At 49.3% G+C, this 18917-nt stretch overlaps 1 protein-coding gene and 1 pseudogene across 1 annotated transcript; both read left to right on the forward strand.

Annotated features, from left to right (window-relative positions):
• Positions 1-717: 717 nt before the first annotated feature.
• LOC116372482 (histone H2B-like) lies at positions 718-1126 on the forward strand (annotated as a pseudogene).
• Positions 1127-15061: 13935 nt separating this feature from the next.
• LOC116372478 (histone H2B) lies at positions 15062-15517 on the forward strand. The gene has a single exon (XM_031821283.1). It carries the CDS (start codon positions 15092-15094, stop codon positions 15464-15466), a length of 375 nt encoding a protein of 124 aa, XP_031677143.1. The 5' UTR covers positions 15062-15091; the 3' UTR covers positions 15467-15517.
• The last annotated feature ends 3400 nt before the right edge of the window (positions 15518-18917 follow it).

Here is an 18917-nt window from a genome sequence, read left to right on the forward strand (position 1 = left end):
TCGCCGTGGCGGCGTGAAGCGTATCTCCGGCCTGATCTACGAGGAGACCCGCGGTGTCCTGAAGGTGTTCCTTGAGAACGTGATCCGTGACGCCGTCACCTACACCGAGCACGCCAAGAGGAAGACCGTTACGGCCATGGACGTGGTCTACGCTCTGAAACGCCAGGGATGCACCCTGTACGGTTTCGGCGGTTAAACGCACTCTTTTCGGAACGTCAACATCCCGACTTGAACCCAAAGGCTCTTTTAAGAGCCACCCACATCCGCTTCAAAAGGGCCAAATCCATTGTAGGAAACCATGAGCCACTCTTGAGTGGACAGGGAGGGAGTGTTAAATGACAGGAGGCTATGTTCAGTGCAGGCTTTGCGTACAGTCGTATTACGAGACACCTGAAATAAAGGCACCACGCCTGGGAAATCCCCACCAAGTCCAAAAAGGGGTGCCTTATGTCTGGCCATTGCATGGATCTTTTTTTGAAACACACCATTCCCCACCAGTGACAGAGCATAGGCTATGGAATAAGGGGGGGGGGGGGGGACAGGTCTTTGTTAGGGAAGCAAGCCTCTGAGTGGAAGGCTCTTATGCGCGCTCAGCTCCACTGGGCAAATGGCAGGGGCGCCCATGAGAAAGCAGGGGTGTGTCCACGGCCGGCGAATTAGCTTAGCTTCGTCTTCAGACGGAAAGGGCTCTCCACCCCCTCATTCGTTTGTGAGAAGCAACGAGACATCAGCATCATGCCCGAGCCAGCTCATTCCCGAGCCAGCAAAGTCCGCGCCCAAGAAGGGCTCCAAGAAAGCCGTCACCAAGACCGCAGGGAAAGGCGGCAAGAAACGCCGAAAGTTGAGGAAGGAGAGCTACGCCATTTAAGTGTACAAAGTCCTGAAGCAGGTCCACCCCGATACCGGCATCTCCTCCAAGGCCATGGGAATCATGAACTCGTTCGTGAACGACATCTTCGAGCGTATCGCCGGAGAGTCGTCTCGCCTGGCCCACTACAACAAGCGTTCCACCATCACCTCCAGGGAGATCCAGACCGCAGTGCGCCTGCTGCTCCCCGGAGAGCTGGCCAAGCACGCAGTGTCCGAGGGCACCAAGGCCGTGACCAAGTACACCAGCTCCAAATAAACAGCGCACTTGGAGTGCTGTAGTAACCCAAAGGCTCTTTTAAGAGCCACCCACCCTGTCAGTGAAAAAAGCAAATCCATGTGTGTGTGTGTGTTTGTGTGTGGAGGACATGTGTCCAATTGTGGGGAGGGGGGGGGATAAAGGATGCTGACATGAACAGGGTAGGAATGTGTGCATGCCAGTAGAACACAGTGAGGGGGAGTCCAATGACTGGAGCCTGTATAACTTTAGGCCGTAGCAGGGACCCTCTGCACACATGAAGAACAGTCTCCGAGCAAGTGACGTCACCGATTGAAACTAGCCGTTCCACCTGTACAAGAGGGGGGGGGGGGAGGAGGAGGAGAAGAAGAGCCTCCAAATCTCTCTCTCTCTCTCGGCCTATATCAGGGCGAACAAGCACATGGGGCGCCAGCCTCCATAGCGCCGGCCGCACAGCCAGACACCAAGACCCACAGACACAAAGACGGGCACGAGTCACGCTGCGGAGTCAAGCGAGGAAGGACTGCGAGAGAGAAGGGCACAAAAGCCTATCTCGGCCTGTTCACAGACAGACGAGCTGAGTGAGCTCAACTACTTTGGCCCTCACCTCATCTGCTTTTGAAAGAGACACACAGAGAGAGAGACCACCTAGCAGAAGAAAAAAACACACACTGTGCACAAAGAGCAGGCTCCAAATCCAACTAAAGGACTAAAACATCACACACAGTGTATTATTTCCTGTGCCTCCTGGACACATGACGAATACAAGGTGAAACTAGTCTCAGCCAGGCCTCACAAGTGCATGTGTTTTAAGGTCCCCAAAAGAGCTCTCCTTTAAAACACCAAGGAGCACATCAGGGGACGCCAAACCATTTGATTCCCTTGCCAGACATCTCGGCTCACTCCACAATCAATGGTGCTCGCAATCGGATGCACTTTTAGGCCATTTAGGAGACAAATAGCACAGGAAAAGCAGTGCGCACCGCTCCACCCGACAGTCGAACGGTGAGGTTTTGAGCGAGTCGCAGCAAAATGCACGGGGCTTCTGCAGCCCACATGACTTTATTCTGAACGGACACAAGTCTGCTCGCTGGGCCGTTCGCGACCAGAAAACACAAGTGAAAGAGCATTTGGCCAGCCCGGAGAAGCCGAGCTGGGTGGCTTGAGTCTACATGGTTCTCATGTCGCGTTTAAGGCCAGCCCCCTGCACGGTGTAGAGCTTCAATAGCGCAGAGCAGCGTCTACAGCAAAGTACTCCTCCTCACAGACTACCGTAGTGTTGTAAGTGTGTGTGTTTACCGGACCGAACGACAGACATGGCAGAAGTCGCACCAGCACCCGCCGCCGCCGCGCCGGCCAAGGCACCCAAGAAGAAGGCAGCAGCCAAGCCCAAGAAAGCGGGACCCAGCGTAGGCGAGCTCATCGTCAAGGCGGTGTCCGCCTCCAAGGAGAGGAGCGGCGTGTCCCTGGCCGCGCTCAAGAAGTCTCTGGCGGCAGGCGGCTACGACGTGGAGAAGAACAACTCCCGTGTCAAGATCGCCGTCAAGAGCCTCGTCACCAAGGGCACCCTGGTCCAGACCAAGGGCACCGGTGCCTCCGGCTCCTTCAAGCTCAACAAGAAGGCCGTCGAGGCAAAGAAGCCCGCCAAGAAAGCCGCAGCCCCCAAAGCTAAGAAGGTGGCCGCCAAGAAGCCCGCCGCCGCCAAGAAGCCCAAGAAGGTAGCAGCCAAGAAGGCCGTGGCCGCAAAGAAGTCCCCCAAGAAGGCCAAGAAGCCCGCTACACCCAAAAAGGCCGCCAAGAGCCCAAAGAAGGTGAAGAAGCCCGCCACAGCGGCCAAGAAAGCGGCCAAGAGCCCCAAGAAGGCTACCAAGGCAGTGAAGCCCAAAGCCGCCAAGCCCAAGGCAGCCAAGGCCAAGAAGGCAGCCCCCAAGAAGAAGTAAACCTATTCCAAACAGTGTTCTTTCTACTCGACACATGTTGTTACCACAAAAGGCTCTTTTAAGAGCCACCCACCTCTTTCCATAAAAGCGCATGTCATTCCATGTACGTCCTACCTACCTACCTACCTGTGGTGCAAAAGATATGAAATGAATGACTTGTTCATGTTCGAGTGGCTAAATGGCTTTACATTTGTCACTCAAGAGTGCAGCACCCTCACCAGTCAACATTGGTGTGATATGTGTTAGAATTCGCATGTCACATTGATCCTGATAATAAGAGGAATACATACTATAGTGTGTTGGACAGCAGCCATTTGTATTATGAGCCACTCTCGAATTGATTGATACATGTTTCAGTGATTTGAGTTGTCACTTTGGCGCTCCCGCCAATGAGAAAAAGTAACAAAAGTCGGAGGGAAACAGAGTAGCCTAGCCCTTGTCACTCTGCTGCCTGCGGGCGGGCGGGCTTAGGGCTGACTGTCTGTCTCTCCCTCACTCCAATTGGATAAGGGCACACCGGTCCAGTGGCCAATCGATGCCTCTTGTGGCGAGGTATAAGTAAGGCTCTCGAGGTGGCCAGCGCCTCATTGAGACTTTCTGTGACATACTGAAGCTACCAATATGAGCGGAAGAGGCAAAACCGGAGGCAAGGCCAGGGCGAAGGCAAAGACACGTTCATCCCGTGCCGGGCTCCAGTTCCCCGTGGGCCGTGTGCACAGGCTGCTGCGCAAAGGCAACTACGCCGAGCGTGTGGGCGCTGGCGCACCAGTCTACCTGGCCGCAGTGCTCGAGTACCTGACTGCTGAGATCCTGGAGTTTGGCCGGAAACGCTGCCCGTGACAACAAGAAGACTCGTATCATCCCCCGTCACCTGCAGCTGGCAGTCCGTAACGACGAGGAGCTGAACAAACTGCTTGGCGGCGTGACCATCGCTCAGGGTGGTGTTCTGCCCAACATCCAGGCAGTGCTGCTCCCCAAGAAGACTGAGAAGGCCGTCAAAGCCAAGTAAAATCGCTGGTGCGGCTGCAACTTGACTACTCAACCCCCAAAGGCTCTTTTAAGAGCCAACCACCTAGCTCAGCAAAAGCGCAAAGTGTCCTTTGTATGCCTGGCCAACTATTTGGCGCGTTTGTTAGATACACACATAAACACGGCACAGTATCAAGTGCCCACATGAGGCCTAAAATGAAGAATAACAAGTACTAGGCTAGAATGAGAGAGCATTATTGCGCGTAAAGAGTAACGTTGTTCGCGGCCCTAACAAAAGACCCAAGCGGGCCTCGGCGAGGGAGGGGGTTGCATTTTGGGGCGGCACGGAGAGGCCGAGCCTCCCGTCCAATGGGCGGAGGAGGCCTCCGCAACGGGCCAATCAGGGCGGTGCGGAGATGGTGACCAATCAGCAGACGCCGCTGCCGGCTTTATAAACTTCACATAGGCATTTGGAGGCTATACTCCGACTGTGAAAGAAGGAAGCTAGCTAGCGCCATGGCCAGAACCAAGCAAACCGCTCGCAAATCCACCGGTGGCAAAGCACCCAGGAAGCAGCTCGCCACCAAGGCTGCGCGCAAGAGCGCCCCGGCCACCGGCGGCGTGAAGAAGCCTCACCGTTACAGGCCCGGCACCGTGGCTCTTAGAGAGATCCGTCGTTACCAGAAGTCCACTGAGCTGCTGATCCGCAAACTGCCTTTCCAGCGCCTGGTGCGAGAAATTGCCCAGGACTTTAAGACCGACCTGCGCTTCCAGAGTTCCGCAGTGATGGCCCTGCAGGAAGCAAGCGAGGCTTACCTGGTCGGCCTGTTCGAGGACACCAACCTGTGCGCCATCCACGCCAAGAGGGTGACCATCATGCCCAAGGACATCCAGCTGGCCCGTCGTATTCGCGGAGAGCGCGCATAAACGATGACCTGATCTCCAAAATCCCCCAAAGGCTCTTTTAAGAGCCACCTCCATATTTCAGTCAAAAAGGCACAATTGTTCCATTTGTACACGCCCCTTTCCCACAGTGTTCCCTGCTCTCGAGTCCCTACAGACCGTGGTTCGATTCCAGGCTGTATCACCACCGGCCGTGATTGTAAATAAGAGTTTGTTCTTAACTGACTTGAGTCGTTTCAATAACGCTCTCTATATGTGATTAGATGTATGCCTAGAGTAGAAGAGGGGAAAAATACAGTAGCAGTAATGAGTGATAGTAATGATATAGGGCAAAAAGTGGCGAAAATGGTCACTATGTAGCTAAGAACAACTGACTTTGAAAGTCCCATGTTGCAGTGCCGCTGATGAGAGGGGAACAGTTTTACCGTGGAGCACGGAGTCCATCTAGTGGTTAAACGCGGGTACTGTCAGCGTGTGAGCACGTCATAGTTGCTCCCTATTGGTATTTGATCTTCAGGCCAGTGTTTCCCAAACTCGGTCCTCGGGTCCCCAAGTGGGGTACGTTGTGTTTTTTCGAATCCAATTGCTCTTGGAATGTAACATGCTAGAGTATGTCTTTTCCTTTGTGAAAATGGCCATTCAATCATTTCTGGGCCATGTGACATTCCTCGATGGCCCAAAAAATCCATGTTTTGATCCGATCATTACAACGTTAGCTGTGTGCACCCCATAATTCATGCGACTGACTAAGCTATTGAAAGTCAAATGATATATCTCTGTCCAGCGCAAGTGAAAGGTGGTCGAAAAAAAGTGGTACCAACGTTTTGGTTGAAGGTACAGGAAATGTTGTAGGCCACCCAATTAGACGTGATATTATTAAGTCGCCCTTTTGTGCTTGTTTGTGTGAGTGCATATTACCTATGCACTCACACAAACAAGCACAAAAGGGCGACTTTTACTTGGCTTTGACGGCCTGTTTCGATATGGTGGAATAAATGGAGAAATGAAAGGAATGTATTTAGTGGGATGAATTCAGTGTGCGATTGAATATTCCAATGCCATACCCATTGTTAGTCCTTTAGACTAGATCCGAGATCCCTTAAGAGAATGAAGAGAAAAGGTATCAGGACGGCAGGAATCAATAGATGTAATCATCAAGGGCTTGCAAAAGAGCTGTTACGAAACAGGACACAAGCAGCCGGGATGATTGCCCTATTAGTAGTTGACCAATTACAAAATAGCAATCAGCAATGCGGGCAGGTACGTGTTGATTGCTGTATTGGCTTCGTAAATAGGCTTCATAAGGAACTAAATGGCTCAGCACATGACACCTTCACAGTGGAGAATATTTGATACTACTGACTTCCGTTGAGTCGAGTCGTGTGTCCTTGACGTGATTTGAAGTCGACTTCTGATGTGGGATTTAGTTCATTTTTAAAAGAAGATTTGCTGAGGAATCGAAATGATAAGACAAAGTAAAGGCCCTAAATACAGGCTGCCAGTTAAATGCAGCAATGACACGGCTAAAGTGTGTAATTGCCGGACCAAAGAGCAGGAATTGTCTGCTGTTGCATCTTCACTCATGAGACAGGTAATAGCGGAGCTCCGTGGTGCTGAAAAGGACAGCGCCCCTGGCCATTTGCCAAAGCCTATTTCCCGTTGGAGGGATTCTTGACATGCTATAGGCACAGTTCAGTACACCCCTCATCCAACAGACAGACCCCCTCCTGTAATTGGTCCCAGAATCATCCACTTGATTCCCGACCACCAACCGATTCTCGGGGTGCATTGGTGTAAAATGTGGTCGTCGAGATAAAGTTCTATAGGCTACATGGGGTAATGGCATCTGGAGCTTTTTTTTTGGAGCTACCTACACCAGTAGGAGAGCTTACAGATAAAGAGTGCACTAGGCTAGAGAGAAAAGTAGCATTCCGTTTTTCATAAAGTAGGTCAATGTACCTTACCCTCTTTTGATACTTGAGAAACATACATTCACATGATGTCCAAATCTGCAAGAGACAAACCAGCAGAAAATCAGCAGGTGAACAAAAGGGTTAAGTGAATATGATTTAAGAGCAGTCAAATGAAGTAATAGTGACATAGATTGTAAGAACTGAAATCTACCATGTGAACATTGCATTGTGGCTTTAGAAGAGCATGTATTTGTAGATGAATGACAGATTAGGTTTGGTGACAAAGTAACTGTATAATTTGAGGTACTCTACATGAGCATGTGTTTGCCTATTTGATGATCTGTTGGTAGTTAATGTTTGATTTTGACCACGTACTTGTTGTGACAATTGCATCAGGTTGAGGGAGAAATGCTCTGTGTGGCCATTGTGAGTGGCACTTCTGATCCAGCAGGTGGTGTTAAGATCCCTCCCTATGTGGCTTGAATGATGAGCCAGTGTTGGCTAAATGACTTGTGGTCCAGTGGGTGGCGGTGAAATGCCTCCCTATCTATATGACTTGACCTATTCCTTTGACATTGTTCACTTGGAGATGATTCCGGTCTTCTTCGTGTCCTCTTCATGAGCACTTCTGCATGTCTTCCTTCCTGTCTTGCCATGTGTGTTTTTGTTAGATATCACTGGGCACATTCCTAACGTGGAGGTCGTTTGCATAGCTCATGTCATGTGGATATATAAAGTATTGTATTGTAAGGTATGTTAGTCTACGGACTGTCTGACATGGCTCGTCCATATATTGATGTATTCCAATTCCATTTGGGTGTATTGTGTGGAATGTTGGAACATGGTTCGATCTTACTTGTTAGACTTGACTGTGCTGTTGGAGCTAGTAACACAAGCATTTCTGCTAAACAGGTGTATGTATATCTCTCTAGTCACCCCCAAAACCAAATCTTTCTTTGGCCGCCTCTCCTTCCTTCCAGTTCTCTGCTGCCAATGACTGGAAGGAAGTAGAAAAATCTGTGAAACTGGAAACACTTATCTCCCTCACTAGCTTTAAGCACCAACTGTCAGAGCAGCTCACAGATTACTGCACCTGTACATAGCCCACCTATAATTTAGGCCAAACAACTACCTCTTTCCCTACTGTATTTAATGAATGAATTAATTTAGCTCCTTTGCACCCCATTATTTTTATTGCTACTTTGGACATTTGTTCCATTTGCAAATCTACCATTCCAGTGTTTGACTTGCTATATTGTATTTACTTTGCCACCATGGCCTTTTTTTGACCTTTACCTCCCTTATCTCACCTCATTTGCTCACATGGTATATAGACTTGTTTATACTGTATTATTGACTGTATGTTTGTTTTACTCCATGTGTAAGTCTGTGTCGTTGTATGTGTCAAACTGCTTTGCTTTATCTTGGCTAGGTCGCAATTGTAAATGAGAAGTTGTTCTCAACTTGCCTACCTGGTTAAATAAAGGTGAAATAAAAAAATAAATAAAAAAATGTGTCTATTTGATTAGGATTAGGACTTTTCCTCTATGTGTCGCACTTCCATTTCCACTGTCATTTATGCTGCAGGCTAATTACTACCAATGTCATTGTGGTCCAAGTTCAACTCCTAGCCTATAGGGTGTGGTAACAGGCCCTCTGTTATTTGTTGTTGTACTCTGCATGTGAAGTATCTGCACTGTAGCCTATAGAGGAACTAAGCCCTTGATAATAGGGGAACGCAAGCAGTTGAAGGGAACAAGTGGCAGAGTCTAACCTGCTGTTGAACACAAACTCCCAGTCCTATGATGTTGCTCTGTGAAGGAGGTTAGCTTTTCAGCATTCAATTCATGGCAGCCTTCTTCTCCCTGGTTGATTTGTGAATGTGAGTGATTCGAGAATGTTTGGCTTTGGTATCCAAGGTGTTTGAGATTGTTGAGGACCAGTGTTCCGAGGGGCTGACTGTGACATCATAAAGCGGAATGTAGTTAGTGTGCTGTTTGAGGGATTCCAATTCAGTCCGTTGCGGCCTTCCAGGCAGCGCAGTTGTGCTTCAAGTGTGCTCTCTGTGTGATGACTTGTTGTGCGCCTACACGGACGGAGTACAGCTACGAACGGAGGTGACATTTGGGGTAAGCCTAAGCCTTTTCGTAACCTTAACCTATTTCTTCTAACTTGCTATGCTTTGTGCTTTGATGACACTAGCTGCATCCCAGCTAGTTGAACGCTTGTTCAGAGCCACCTCCATATTTCAGTCAAAAAGGCACAATTGTTCCATTTGTACACGCCCCTTTCCCACAGTGTTCCCTGCTCTCGAGTCCCTACAGACCGTGGTTCGATTCCAGGCTGTATCACCACCGGCCGTGATTGTAAATAAGAGTTTGTTCTTAACTGACTTGAGTCGTTTCAATAACGCTCTCTATATGTGATTAGATGTATGCCTAGAGTAGAAGAGGGGAAAAATACAGTAGCAGTAATGAGTGATAGTAATGATATAGGGCAAAAAGTGGCGAAAATGGTCACTATGTAGCTAAGAACAACTGACTTTGAAAGGTTGAGAGGGGTTGAGAGGGGAAAAGTTTTACCGTGGAGCACGGAGGCCATCTAGTGGTTAAACGCGGGTACTGTCAGCGTGTGAGCACGTCATAGTTGCTCCCTATTGGTATTTGATCTTCAGGCCAGTGTTTCCCAAACTCGGTCCTCGGGTCCCCAAGTGGGGCACGTTGTGTTTTTTCGAATCCAATTGCTCTTGGAATGTAACATGCTAGAGTATGTCTTTTCCTTTGTGAAAATGGCCATTCAATCATTTCTGGGCCATGTGACATTCCTCGATGGCCCAAAAAATCCATGTTTTGATCCGATCATTACAACGTTAGCTGTGTGCACCCCATAATTCATGCGACTGACTAAGCTATTGAAAGTCAAATGATATATCTCTGTCCAGCGCAAGTGAAAGGTGGTCGAAAAAAAGTGGTACCAACGTTTTGGTTGAAGGTACAGGAAATGTTGTAGGCCACCCAATTAGACGTGATATTATTAAGTCGCCCTTTTGTGCTTGTTTGTGTGAGTGCATAGGTAAGTTGTTTCGATATGGTGGAATAAATGGAGAAATGAAAGGAATGTATTTAGTGGGATGAATTCAGTGTGCGATTGAATATTCCAATGCCATACCCATTGTTAGTCCTTTAGACTAGATCCGAGATCCCTTAAGAGAATGAAGAGAAAAGGTATCAGGACGGCAGGAATCAATAGATGTAATCATCAAGGGCTTGCAAAAGAGCTGTTACGAAACAGGACACAAGCAGCCGGGATGATTGCCCTATTAGTAGTTGACCAATTACAAAATAGCAATCAGCAATGCGGGCAGGTACGTGTTGATTGCTGTATTGGCTTCGTAAATAGGCTTCATAAGGAACTAAATGGCTCAGCACATGACACCTTCACAGTGGAGAATATTTGATACTACTGACTTCCGTTGAGTCGAGTCGTGTGTCCTTGACGTGATTTGAAGTCGACTTCTGATGTGGGATTTAGTTCATTTTTAAAAGAAGATTTGCTGAGGAATCGAAATGATAAGACAAAGTAAAGGCCCTAAATACAGGCTGCCAGTTAAATGCAGCAATGACACGGCTAAAGTGTGTAATTGCCGGACCAAAGAGCAGGAATTGTCTGCTGTTGCATCTTCACTCATGAGACAGGTAATAGCGGAGCTCCGTGGTGCTGAAAAGGACAGCGCCCCTGGCCATTTGCCAAAGCCTATTTCCCGTTGGAGGGATTCTTGACATGCTATAGGCACAGTTCAGTACACCCCTCATCCAACAGACAGACCCCCTCCTGTAATTGGTCCCAGAATCATCCACTTGATTCCCGACCACCAACCGATTCTCGGGGTGCATTGGTGTAAAATGTGGTCGTCGAGATAAAGTTCTATAGGCTACATGGGGTAATGGCATCTGGAGCTTTTTTTTTGGAGCTACCTACACCAGTAGGAGAGCTTACAGATAAAGAGTGCACTAGGCTAGAGAGAAAAGTAGCATTCCGTTTTTCATAAAGTAGGTCAATGTAACTTACCCTCTTTTGATACTTGAGAAACATACATTCACATGATGTCCAAATCTGCAAGAGACAAACCAGCAGAAAATCAGCAGGTGAACAAAAGGGTTAAGTGAATATGATTTAAGAGCAGTCAAATGAAGTAATAGTGACATAGATTGTAAGAACTGAAATCTACCATGTGAACATTGCATTGTGGCTTTAGAAGAGCATGTATTTGTAGATGAATGACAGATTAGGTTTGGTGACAAAGTAACTGTATAATTTGAGGTACTCTACATGAGCATGTGTTTGCCTATTTGATGATCTGTTGGTAGTTAATGTTTGATTTTGACCACGTACTTGTTGTGACAATTGCATCAGGTTGAGGGAGAAATGCTCTGTGTGGCCATTGTGAGTGGCACTTCTGATCCAGCAGGTGGTGTTAAGATCCCTCCCTATGTGGCTTGAATGATGAGCCAGTGTTGGCTAAATGACTTGTGGTCCAGTGGGTGGCGGTGAAATGCCTCCCTATCTATATGACTTGACCTATTCCTTTGACATTGTTCACTTGGAGATGATTCCGGTCTTCTTCGTGTCCTCTTCATGAGCACTTCTGCATGTCTTCCTTCCTGTCTTGCCATGTGTGTTTTTGTTAGATATCACTGGGCACATTCCTAACGTGGAGGTCGTTTGCATAGCTCATGTCATGTGGATATATAAAGTATTGTATTGTAAGGTATGTTAGTCTACGGACTGTCTGACATGGCTCGTCCATATATTGATGTATTCCAATTCCATTTGGGTGTATTGTGTGGAATGTTGGAACATGGTTCGATCTTACTTGTTAGACTTGACTGTGCTGTTGGAGCTAGTAACACAAGCATTTCTGCTAAACAGGTGTATGTATATCTCTCTAGTCACCCCCAAAACCAAATCTTTCTTTGGCCGCCTCTCCTTCCTTCCAGTTCTCTGCTGCCAATGACTGGAAGGAAGTAGAAAAATCTGTGAAACTGGAAACACTTATCTCCCTCACTAGCTTTAAGCACCAACTGTCAGAGCAGCTCACAGATTACTGCACCTGTACATAGCCCACCTATAATTTAGGCCAAACAACTACCTCTTTCCCTACTGTATTTAATGAATGAATTAATTTAGCTCCTTTGCACCCCATTATTTTTATTGCTACTTTGGACATTTGTTCCATTTGCAAATCTACCATTCCAGTGTTTGACTTGCTATATTGTATTTACTTTGCCACCATGGCCTTTTTTTGACCTTTACCTCCCTTATCTCACCTCATTTGCTCACATGGTATATAGACTTGTTTATACTGTATTATTGACTGTATGTTTGTTTTACTCCATGTGTAAGTCTGTGTCGTTGTATGTGTCAAACTGCTTTGCTTTATCTTGGCTAGGTCGCAATTGTAAATGAGAAGTTGTTCTCAACTTGCCTACCTGGTTAAATAAAGGTGAAATAAAAAAATAAATAAAAAAATGTGTCTATTTGATTAGGATTAGGACTTTTCCTCTATGTGTCGCACTTCCATTTCCACTGTCATTTATGCTGCAGGCTAATTACTACCAATGTCATTGTGGTCCAAGTTCAACTCCTAGCCTATAGGGTGTGGTAACAGGCCCTCTGTTATTTGTTGTTGTACTCTGCATGTGAAGTATCTGCACTGTAGCCTATAGAGGAACTAAGCCCTTGATAATAGGGGAACGCAAGCAGTTGAAGGGAACAAGTGGCAGAGTCTAACCTGCTGTTGAACACAAACTCCCAGTCCTATGATGTTGCTCTGTGAAGGAGGTTAGCTTTTCAGCATTCAATTCATGGCAGCCTTCTTCTCCCTGGTTGATTTGTGAATGTGAGTGATTCGAGAATGTTTGGCTTTGGTATCCAAGGTGTTTGAGATTGTTGAGGACCAGTGTTCCGAGGGGCTGACTGTGACATCATAAAGCGGAATGTAGTTAGTGTGCTGTTTGAGGGATTCCAATTCAGTCCGTTGCGGCCTTCCAGGCAGCGCAGTTGTGCTTCAAGTGTGCTCTCTGTGTGATGACTTGTTGTGCGCCTACACGGACGGAGTACAGCTACGAACGGAGGTGACATTTGGGGTAAGCCTAAGCCTTTTCGTAACCTTAACCTATTTCTTCTAACTTGCTATGCTTTGTGCTTTGATGACACTAGCTGCATCCCAGCTAGTTGAACGCTTGTCAGTCGTTCTCGGCAGCCACTAAGTACAGGTAAGAGACAATTATGGCAACAATAAGTTGTAAGATGAAACCTAGTCACATCTGAGATGTGAATCAACTGCACCGATTGATAAATCGCCAGTATGTGTCCTTGGGCCTCATTTGTCCCCTTTGCAATGACCTGTTGAGATCATTCGATGCAACATCTGAGGCTATCTGGCCTATAAAGGATCCACCTCATACCACTATTTCCATAATATAAGGCTATGTTATTGGTTTTTGAAAAAAGTACCATACAATATTTGCACATCCCTATCACCTCTGTACGCATAGGAAAACGATCCCTTTATTGTGTGTGTGTGTTGGGTGGGTGTCTGAGGAATGTTTTACAGCGTTTCAGCTTGCAGAGGTGTCACCACCCTTCCCATGGCCACCTGGATCCTGTCTTGGGAAGAAAAAGAAGAATGATGTTATTACATGGCCTTAAAGAGCTACATGACTGCTGAGGTGACATTACGGACCCCTTAGGATTTGTAGGCGTTCCTTGTGTATTTGTTTCCCGTATATGTTCCACTTCGTTTCTCCTTTGTACTTGTGACACTATTTGAGGTTTTAACGCCTATCTCTATTAGGTGTGACTGGCAACTGCAGTGGGTTGAATCCTACTAGTTCAGTGTTTCCCAACTCCAGGCAGGGGTAGAGTAGCCATTTTTGTTGTAGCGCTGGAGAGGCACAGCTGATTGAAAGAGTTGAATCAGGTGCAACAACAACAACAACAACAACAACAACAACAAGAAGAACAACACCAATCAATGTGAAGAGTGGGACACAGATTAGTAGTGGATCCCCCAGTTGTCACAGTTGGGCCTTGTGTTCAACATAGCTCAGTATTTGAGTGTGTTTCCCGCGCATGTAAGTAGCTTTCATTTCTTCTTCCTCCATAGTTCCCTAGAACGAACGCCCTCCCCTTTGCAGCAGAGGCCAGGCAAAAGCGCGCGCTTTCTGTGCCACTGGCTTCAATCAGGTCCACCAAACGCAGATAATAAGAGCACCAAGCCCCAAAAATTGCGTCATTCATTCACTTGAACTCAGCTAGCGAACTACACGATGTCTGGAAGAGGTAAAGGCGGCAAGGGACTCGGAAAAGGAGGCGCCAAGCGTCACCGTAAGGTTCTCCGCGATAACATCCAGGGAATCACCAAGCCCGCCATTCGCCGTCTGGCTCGCCGTGGCGGCGTGAAGCGTATCTCCGGCCTGATCTACGAGGAGACCCGCGGTGTCCTGAAGGTGTTCCTTGAGAACGTGATCCGTGACGCCGTCACCTACACCGAGCACGCCAAGAGGAAGACCGTTACGGCCATGGACGTGGTCTACGCTCTGAAACGCCAGGGACGCACCCTGTACGGTTTCGGCGGTTAAACGCACTCTTTTCGGAACGTCAACATCCCGACTTGAACCCAAAGGCTCTTTTAAGAGCCACCCACATCCGCTTCAAAAGGGCCAAATCCATTGTAGGAAACCATGAGCCACTCTTGAGTGGACAGGGAGGGAGTGTTAAATGACAGGAGGCTATGTTCAGTACAGTCGTATTAAACCACGAGCCACTCTGAGTGGACGGGGAGGGAGTGTTCATGACAGGAGGCTATGTTCAGTGCAGGCTTTGCGTACAGTCGTATTACGAGACACCTGAAATAAAGGCACCACGCCTGGGAAATCCCCACCAAGTCCAAAAAGGGGTGCCTTATGTCTGGCCATTGCATGGATCTTTTTTTGAAACACACCATTCCCCACCAGTGACAGAGCATAGGCTATGGAATAAGGGGGGGGGGGGGGGGGGACAGGTCTTTGTTAGGGAAGCAAGCCTCTGAGTGGAAGGCTCTTATGCGCGCTCAGCTCCACTGGGCAAATGGCAGGGGCGCCTATGAGAAAGCAGGGGTGTGTCCACGGCCGGTGAATTAGCTTAGCTTCGTCTTCATAAGACGGAAAGGGCTCTCCACCCCCTCATTCGTTTGTGAGAAGCAACGAGACACCAGCATCATGCCCGAGCCAGCAAAGTCCGCGCCCAAGAAGGGCTCCAAGAAAGCCGTCACCAAGACCGCAGGGAAAGGCGGCAAGAAACGCCGAAAGTCGAGGAAGGAGAGCTACGCCATTTACGTGTACAAAGTCCTGAAGCAGGTCCACCCCGATACCGGCATCTCCTCCAAGGCCATGGGAATCATGAACTCGTTCGTGAACGACATCTTCGAGCGTATCGCCGGAGAGTCGTCTCGCCTGGCCCACTACAACAAGCGTTCCACCATCACCTCCAGGGAGATCCAGACCGCAGTGCGCCTGCTGCTCCCCGGAGAGCTGGCCAAGCACGCAGTGTCCGAGGGCACCAAGGCCGTGACCAAGTACACCAGCTCCAAATAAACAGCGCATTTGGAGTGCTGTAGTAACCCAAAGGCTCTTTTAAGAGCCACCCACCCTGTCAGTGAAAAAAGCAAATCCATGTGTGTTTGTGTGGAGGACATGTGTCCAATTGTGGGGAGGGGGGGGGATAAAGGATGCTGACATGAACAGGGTAGGAATGTGTGCATGCCAGTAGAACACAGTGAGGGGGAGTCCAATGACTGGAGACTGTATCACTTTAGGCCGAAGCAGGGACCCTCTGCACACATGAAGAACAGTCTCCGAGCAAGTGACGTCACCGATTGAAACTAGCCGTTCCACCTGTACAAGAGGGGGGGGAGGAGGAGGAGAAGAAGAGCCTCCAAATCTCTCTCTCTCTCTCTCTCGGCCTATATCAGGGCGAACAAGCACATGGGGCGCCAGCCTCCATAGCGCCGGCCGCACAGCCAGACACCAAGACCCACAGACACAAAGACGGGCACGAGTCACGCTGCGGAGTCAAGCGAGGAAGGACTGCGAGAGAGAAGGGCACAAAAGCCTATCTCGGCCTGTTCACAGACAGACGAGCTGAGTGAGCTCAACTACTTTGGCCCTCACCTCATCTGCTTTTGAAAGAGACACACAGAGAGAGAGACCACCTAGCAGAAGAAAAAAACACACACTGTGCACAAAGAGCAGGCTCCAAATCCAACTAAAGGACTAAAACATCACACACAGTGTATTATTTCCTGTGCCTCCTGGACACATGACGAATACAAGGTGAAACTAGTCTCAGCCAGGCCTCACAAGTGCATGTGTTTTAAGGTCCCCAAAAGAGCTCTCCTTTAAAACACCAAGGAGCACATCAGGGGACGCCAAACCATTTGATTCCCTTGCCAGACATCTCGGCTCACTCCACAATCAATGGTGCTCGCAATCGGATGCACTTTTAGGCCATTTAGGAGACAAATAGCACAGGAAAAGCAGTGCGCACCGCTCCACCCGACAGTCGAACGGTGAGGTTTTGAGCGAGTCGCAGCAAAATGCACGGGGCTTCTGCAGCCCACATGACTTTATTCTGAACGGACACAAGTCTGCTCGCTGGGCCGTTCGCTTTTGGGCCAAAAACACGGCTCCGTCGGTGACTTTTGGCCCGATATTGGCGACCAGAAAACACAAGTGAAAGAGCATTTGGCCAGCCCGGAGAAGCCGAGCTGGGTGGCTTGAGTCTACATGGTTCTCATGTCGCGTTTAAGGCCAGCCCCCTGCACGGTGTAGAGCTTCAATAGCGCAGAGCAGCGTCTACAGCAAAGTACTCCTCCTCACAGACTACCGTAGTGTTGTAAGTGTGTGTGTTTACCGGACCGAACGACAGACATGGCAGAAGTCGCACCAGCACCCGCCGCCGCCGCGCCGGCCAAGGCACCCAAGAAGAAGGCAGCAGCCAAGCCCAAGAAAGCGGGACCCAGCGTAGGCGAGCTCATCGTCAAGGCGGTGTCCGCCTCCAAGGAGAGGAGCGGCGTGTCCCTGGCCGCGCTCAAGAAGTCTCTGGCGGCAGGCGGCTACGACGTGGAGAAGAACAACTCCCGTGTCAAGATCGCCGTCAAGAGCCTCGTCACCAAGGGCACCCTGGTCCAGACCAAGGGCACCGGTGCCTCCGGCTCCTTCAAGCTCAACAAGAAGGCCGTCGAGGCAAAGAAGCCCGCCAAGAAAGCCGCAGCCCCCAAAGCTAAGAAGGTGGCCGCCAAGAAGCCCGCCGCCGCCAAGAAGCCCAAGAAGGTAGCAGCCAAGAAGGCCGTGGCCGCAAAGAAGTCCCCCAAGAAGGCCAAGAAGCCCGCTACACCCAAAAAGGCCGCCAAGAGCCCAAAGAAGGTGAAGAAGCCCGCCGCAGCGGCCAAGAAAGCGGCCAAGAGCCCCAAGAAGGCTACCAAGGCAGTGAAGCCCAAAGCCGCCAAGCCCAAGGCAGCCAAGGCCAAGAAGGCAGCCCCCAAGAAGAAGTAAACCTATTCCAAACAGTGTTCTTTCTACTCGACACATGTTGTTACCACAAAAGGCTCTTTTAAGAGCCACCCACCTCTTTCCATAAAAGCGCATGTCATTCCATGTACGTCCTACCTACCTACCTACCTGTGGTGCAAAAGATATGAAATGAATGACTTACGCACCACATGTTCGAGTGGCTAAATGGCTTTACATTTGTCACTCAAGAGTGCAGCACCCTCACCAGTCAACATTGGTGTGATATGTGTTAGAATTCGCATGTCACATTGATCCTGATAATAAGAGGAATACATACTATAGTGTGTTGGACAGCAGCCATTTGTATTATGAGCCACTCTCGAATTGATTGATACATGTTTCAGTGATTTGAGTTGTCACTTTGGCGCTCCCGCCAATGAGAAAAAGTAACAAAAGTCGGAGGGAAACAGTGTAGCCTAGCCCTTGTCACTCTGCTGCCTGCGGGCGGGCGGGCTTAGGGCTGACTGTCTGTCTCTCCCTCACTCCAATTGGATAAGGGCACACCGGTCCAGTGGCCAATCGATGCCTCTTGTGGCGAGGTATAAGTAAGGCTCTCGAGGTGGCCAGCGCCTCATTGAGACTTTCTGTGACATACTGAAGCTACCAATATGAGCGGAAGAGGCAAAACCGGAGGCAAGGCCAGGGCGAAGGCAAAGACACGTTCATCCCGTGCCGGGCTCCAGTTCCCCGTGGGCCGTGTGCACAGGCTGCTGCGCAAAGGCAACTACGCCGAGCGTGTGGGCGCTGGCGCACCAGTCTACCTGGCCGCAGTGCTCGAGTACCTGACTGCTGAGATCCTGGAGTTGGCCGGAAACGCTGCCCGTGACAACAAGAAGACTCGTATCATCCCCCGTCACCTGCAGCTGGCAGTCCGTAACGACGAGGAGCTGAACAAACTGCTTGGCGGCGTGACCATCGCTCAGGGTGGTGTTCTGCCCAACATCCAGGCAGTGCTGCTCCCCAAGAAGACTGAGAAGGCCGTCAAAGCCAAGTAAAATCGCTGGTGCGGCTGCAACTTGACTACTCAACACCCAAAGGCTCTTTTAAGAGCCAACCACCTAGCTCAGCAAAAGCGCAAAGTGTCCTTTGTATGCCTGGCCAACTATTTGGCGCGTTTGTTAGATACACACATAAACACGGCACAGTATCAAGTGCCCACATGAGGCCTAAAATGAAGAATAACAAGTACTAGGCTAGAATGAGAGAGCATTATTGCGCGTAAAGTGTAACGTTGCTTGCGGCCCTAACAAAAGACCCAAGCACGCCTCGGCGAGGGAGGGGGTTGCATTTTGGGGCGGCACGGAGAGGCCGAGCCTCCCGTCCAATGGGCGGCGGAGGAGGCCTCCGCAACGGGCCAATCAGGGCGGTGCGGAGATGGTGACCAATCAGCAGACGCCGCTGCCGGCTTTATAAACTTCACATAGGCATTTGGAGGCTATACTCCGACTGTGAAAGAAGGAAGCTAGCTAGCGCC

The sequence above is a fragment of the Oncorhynchus kisutch genome, unplaced genomic scaffold (assembly GCF_002021735.2).
Source record: "Oncorhynchus kisutch isolate 150728-3 unplaced genomic scaffold, Okis_V2 scaffold3955, whole genome shotgun sequence".
NCBI lineage: Eukaryota > Metazoa > Chordata > Actinopteri > Salmoniformes > Salmonidae > Oncorhynchus > Oncorhynchus kisutch.

What these genes read in the sequence shown, in the direction of transcription:
- LOC116372478 (XM_031821283.1), top strand. Translation starts at nt 15,092, where the DNA reads ATGCCCGAGCCAGCAAAGTCCGCGCCCAAGAAGGGCTCCAAGAAAGCC.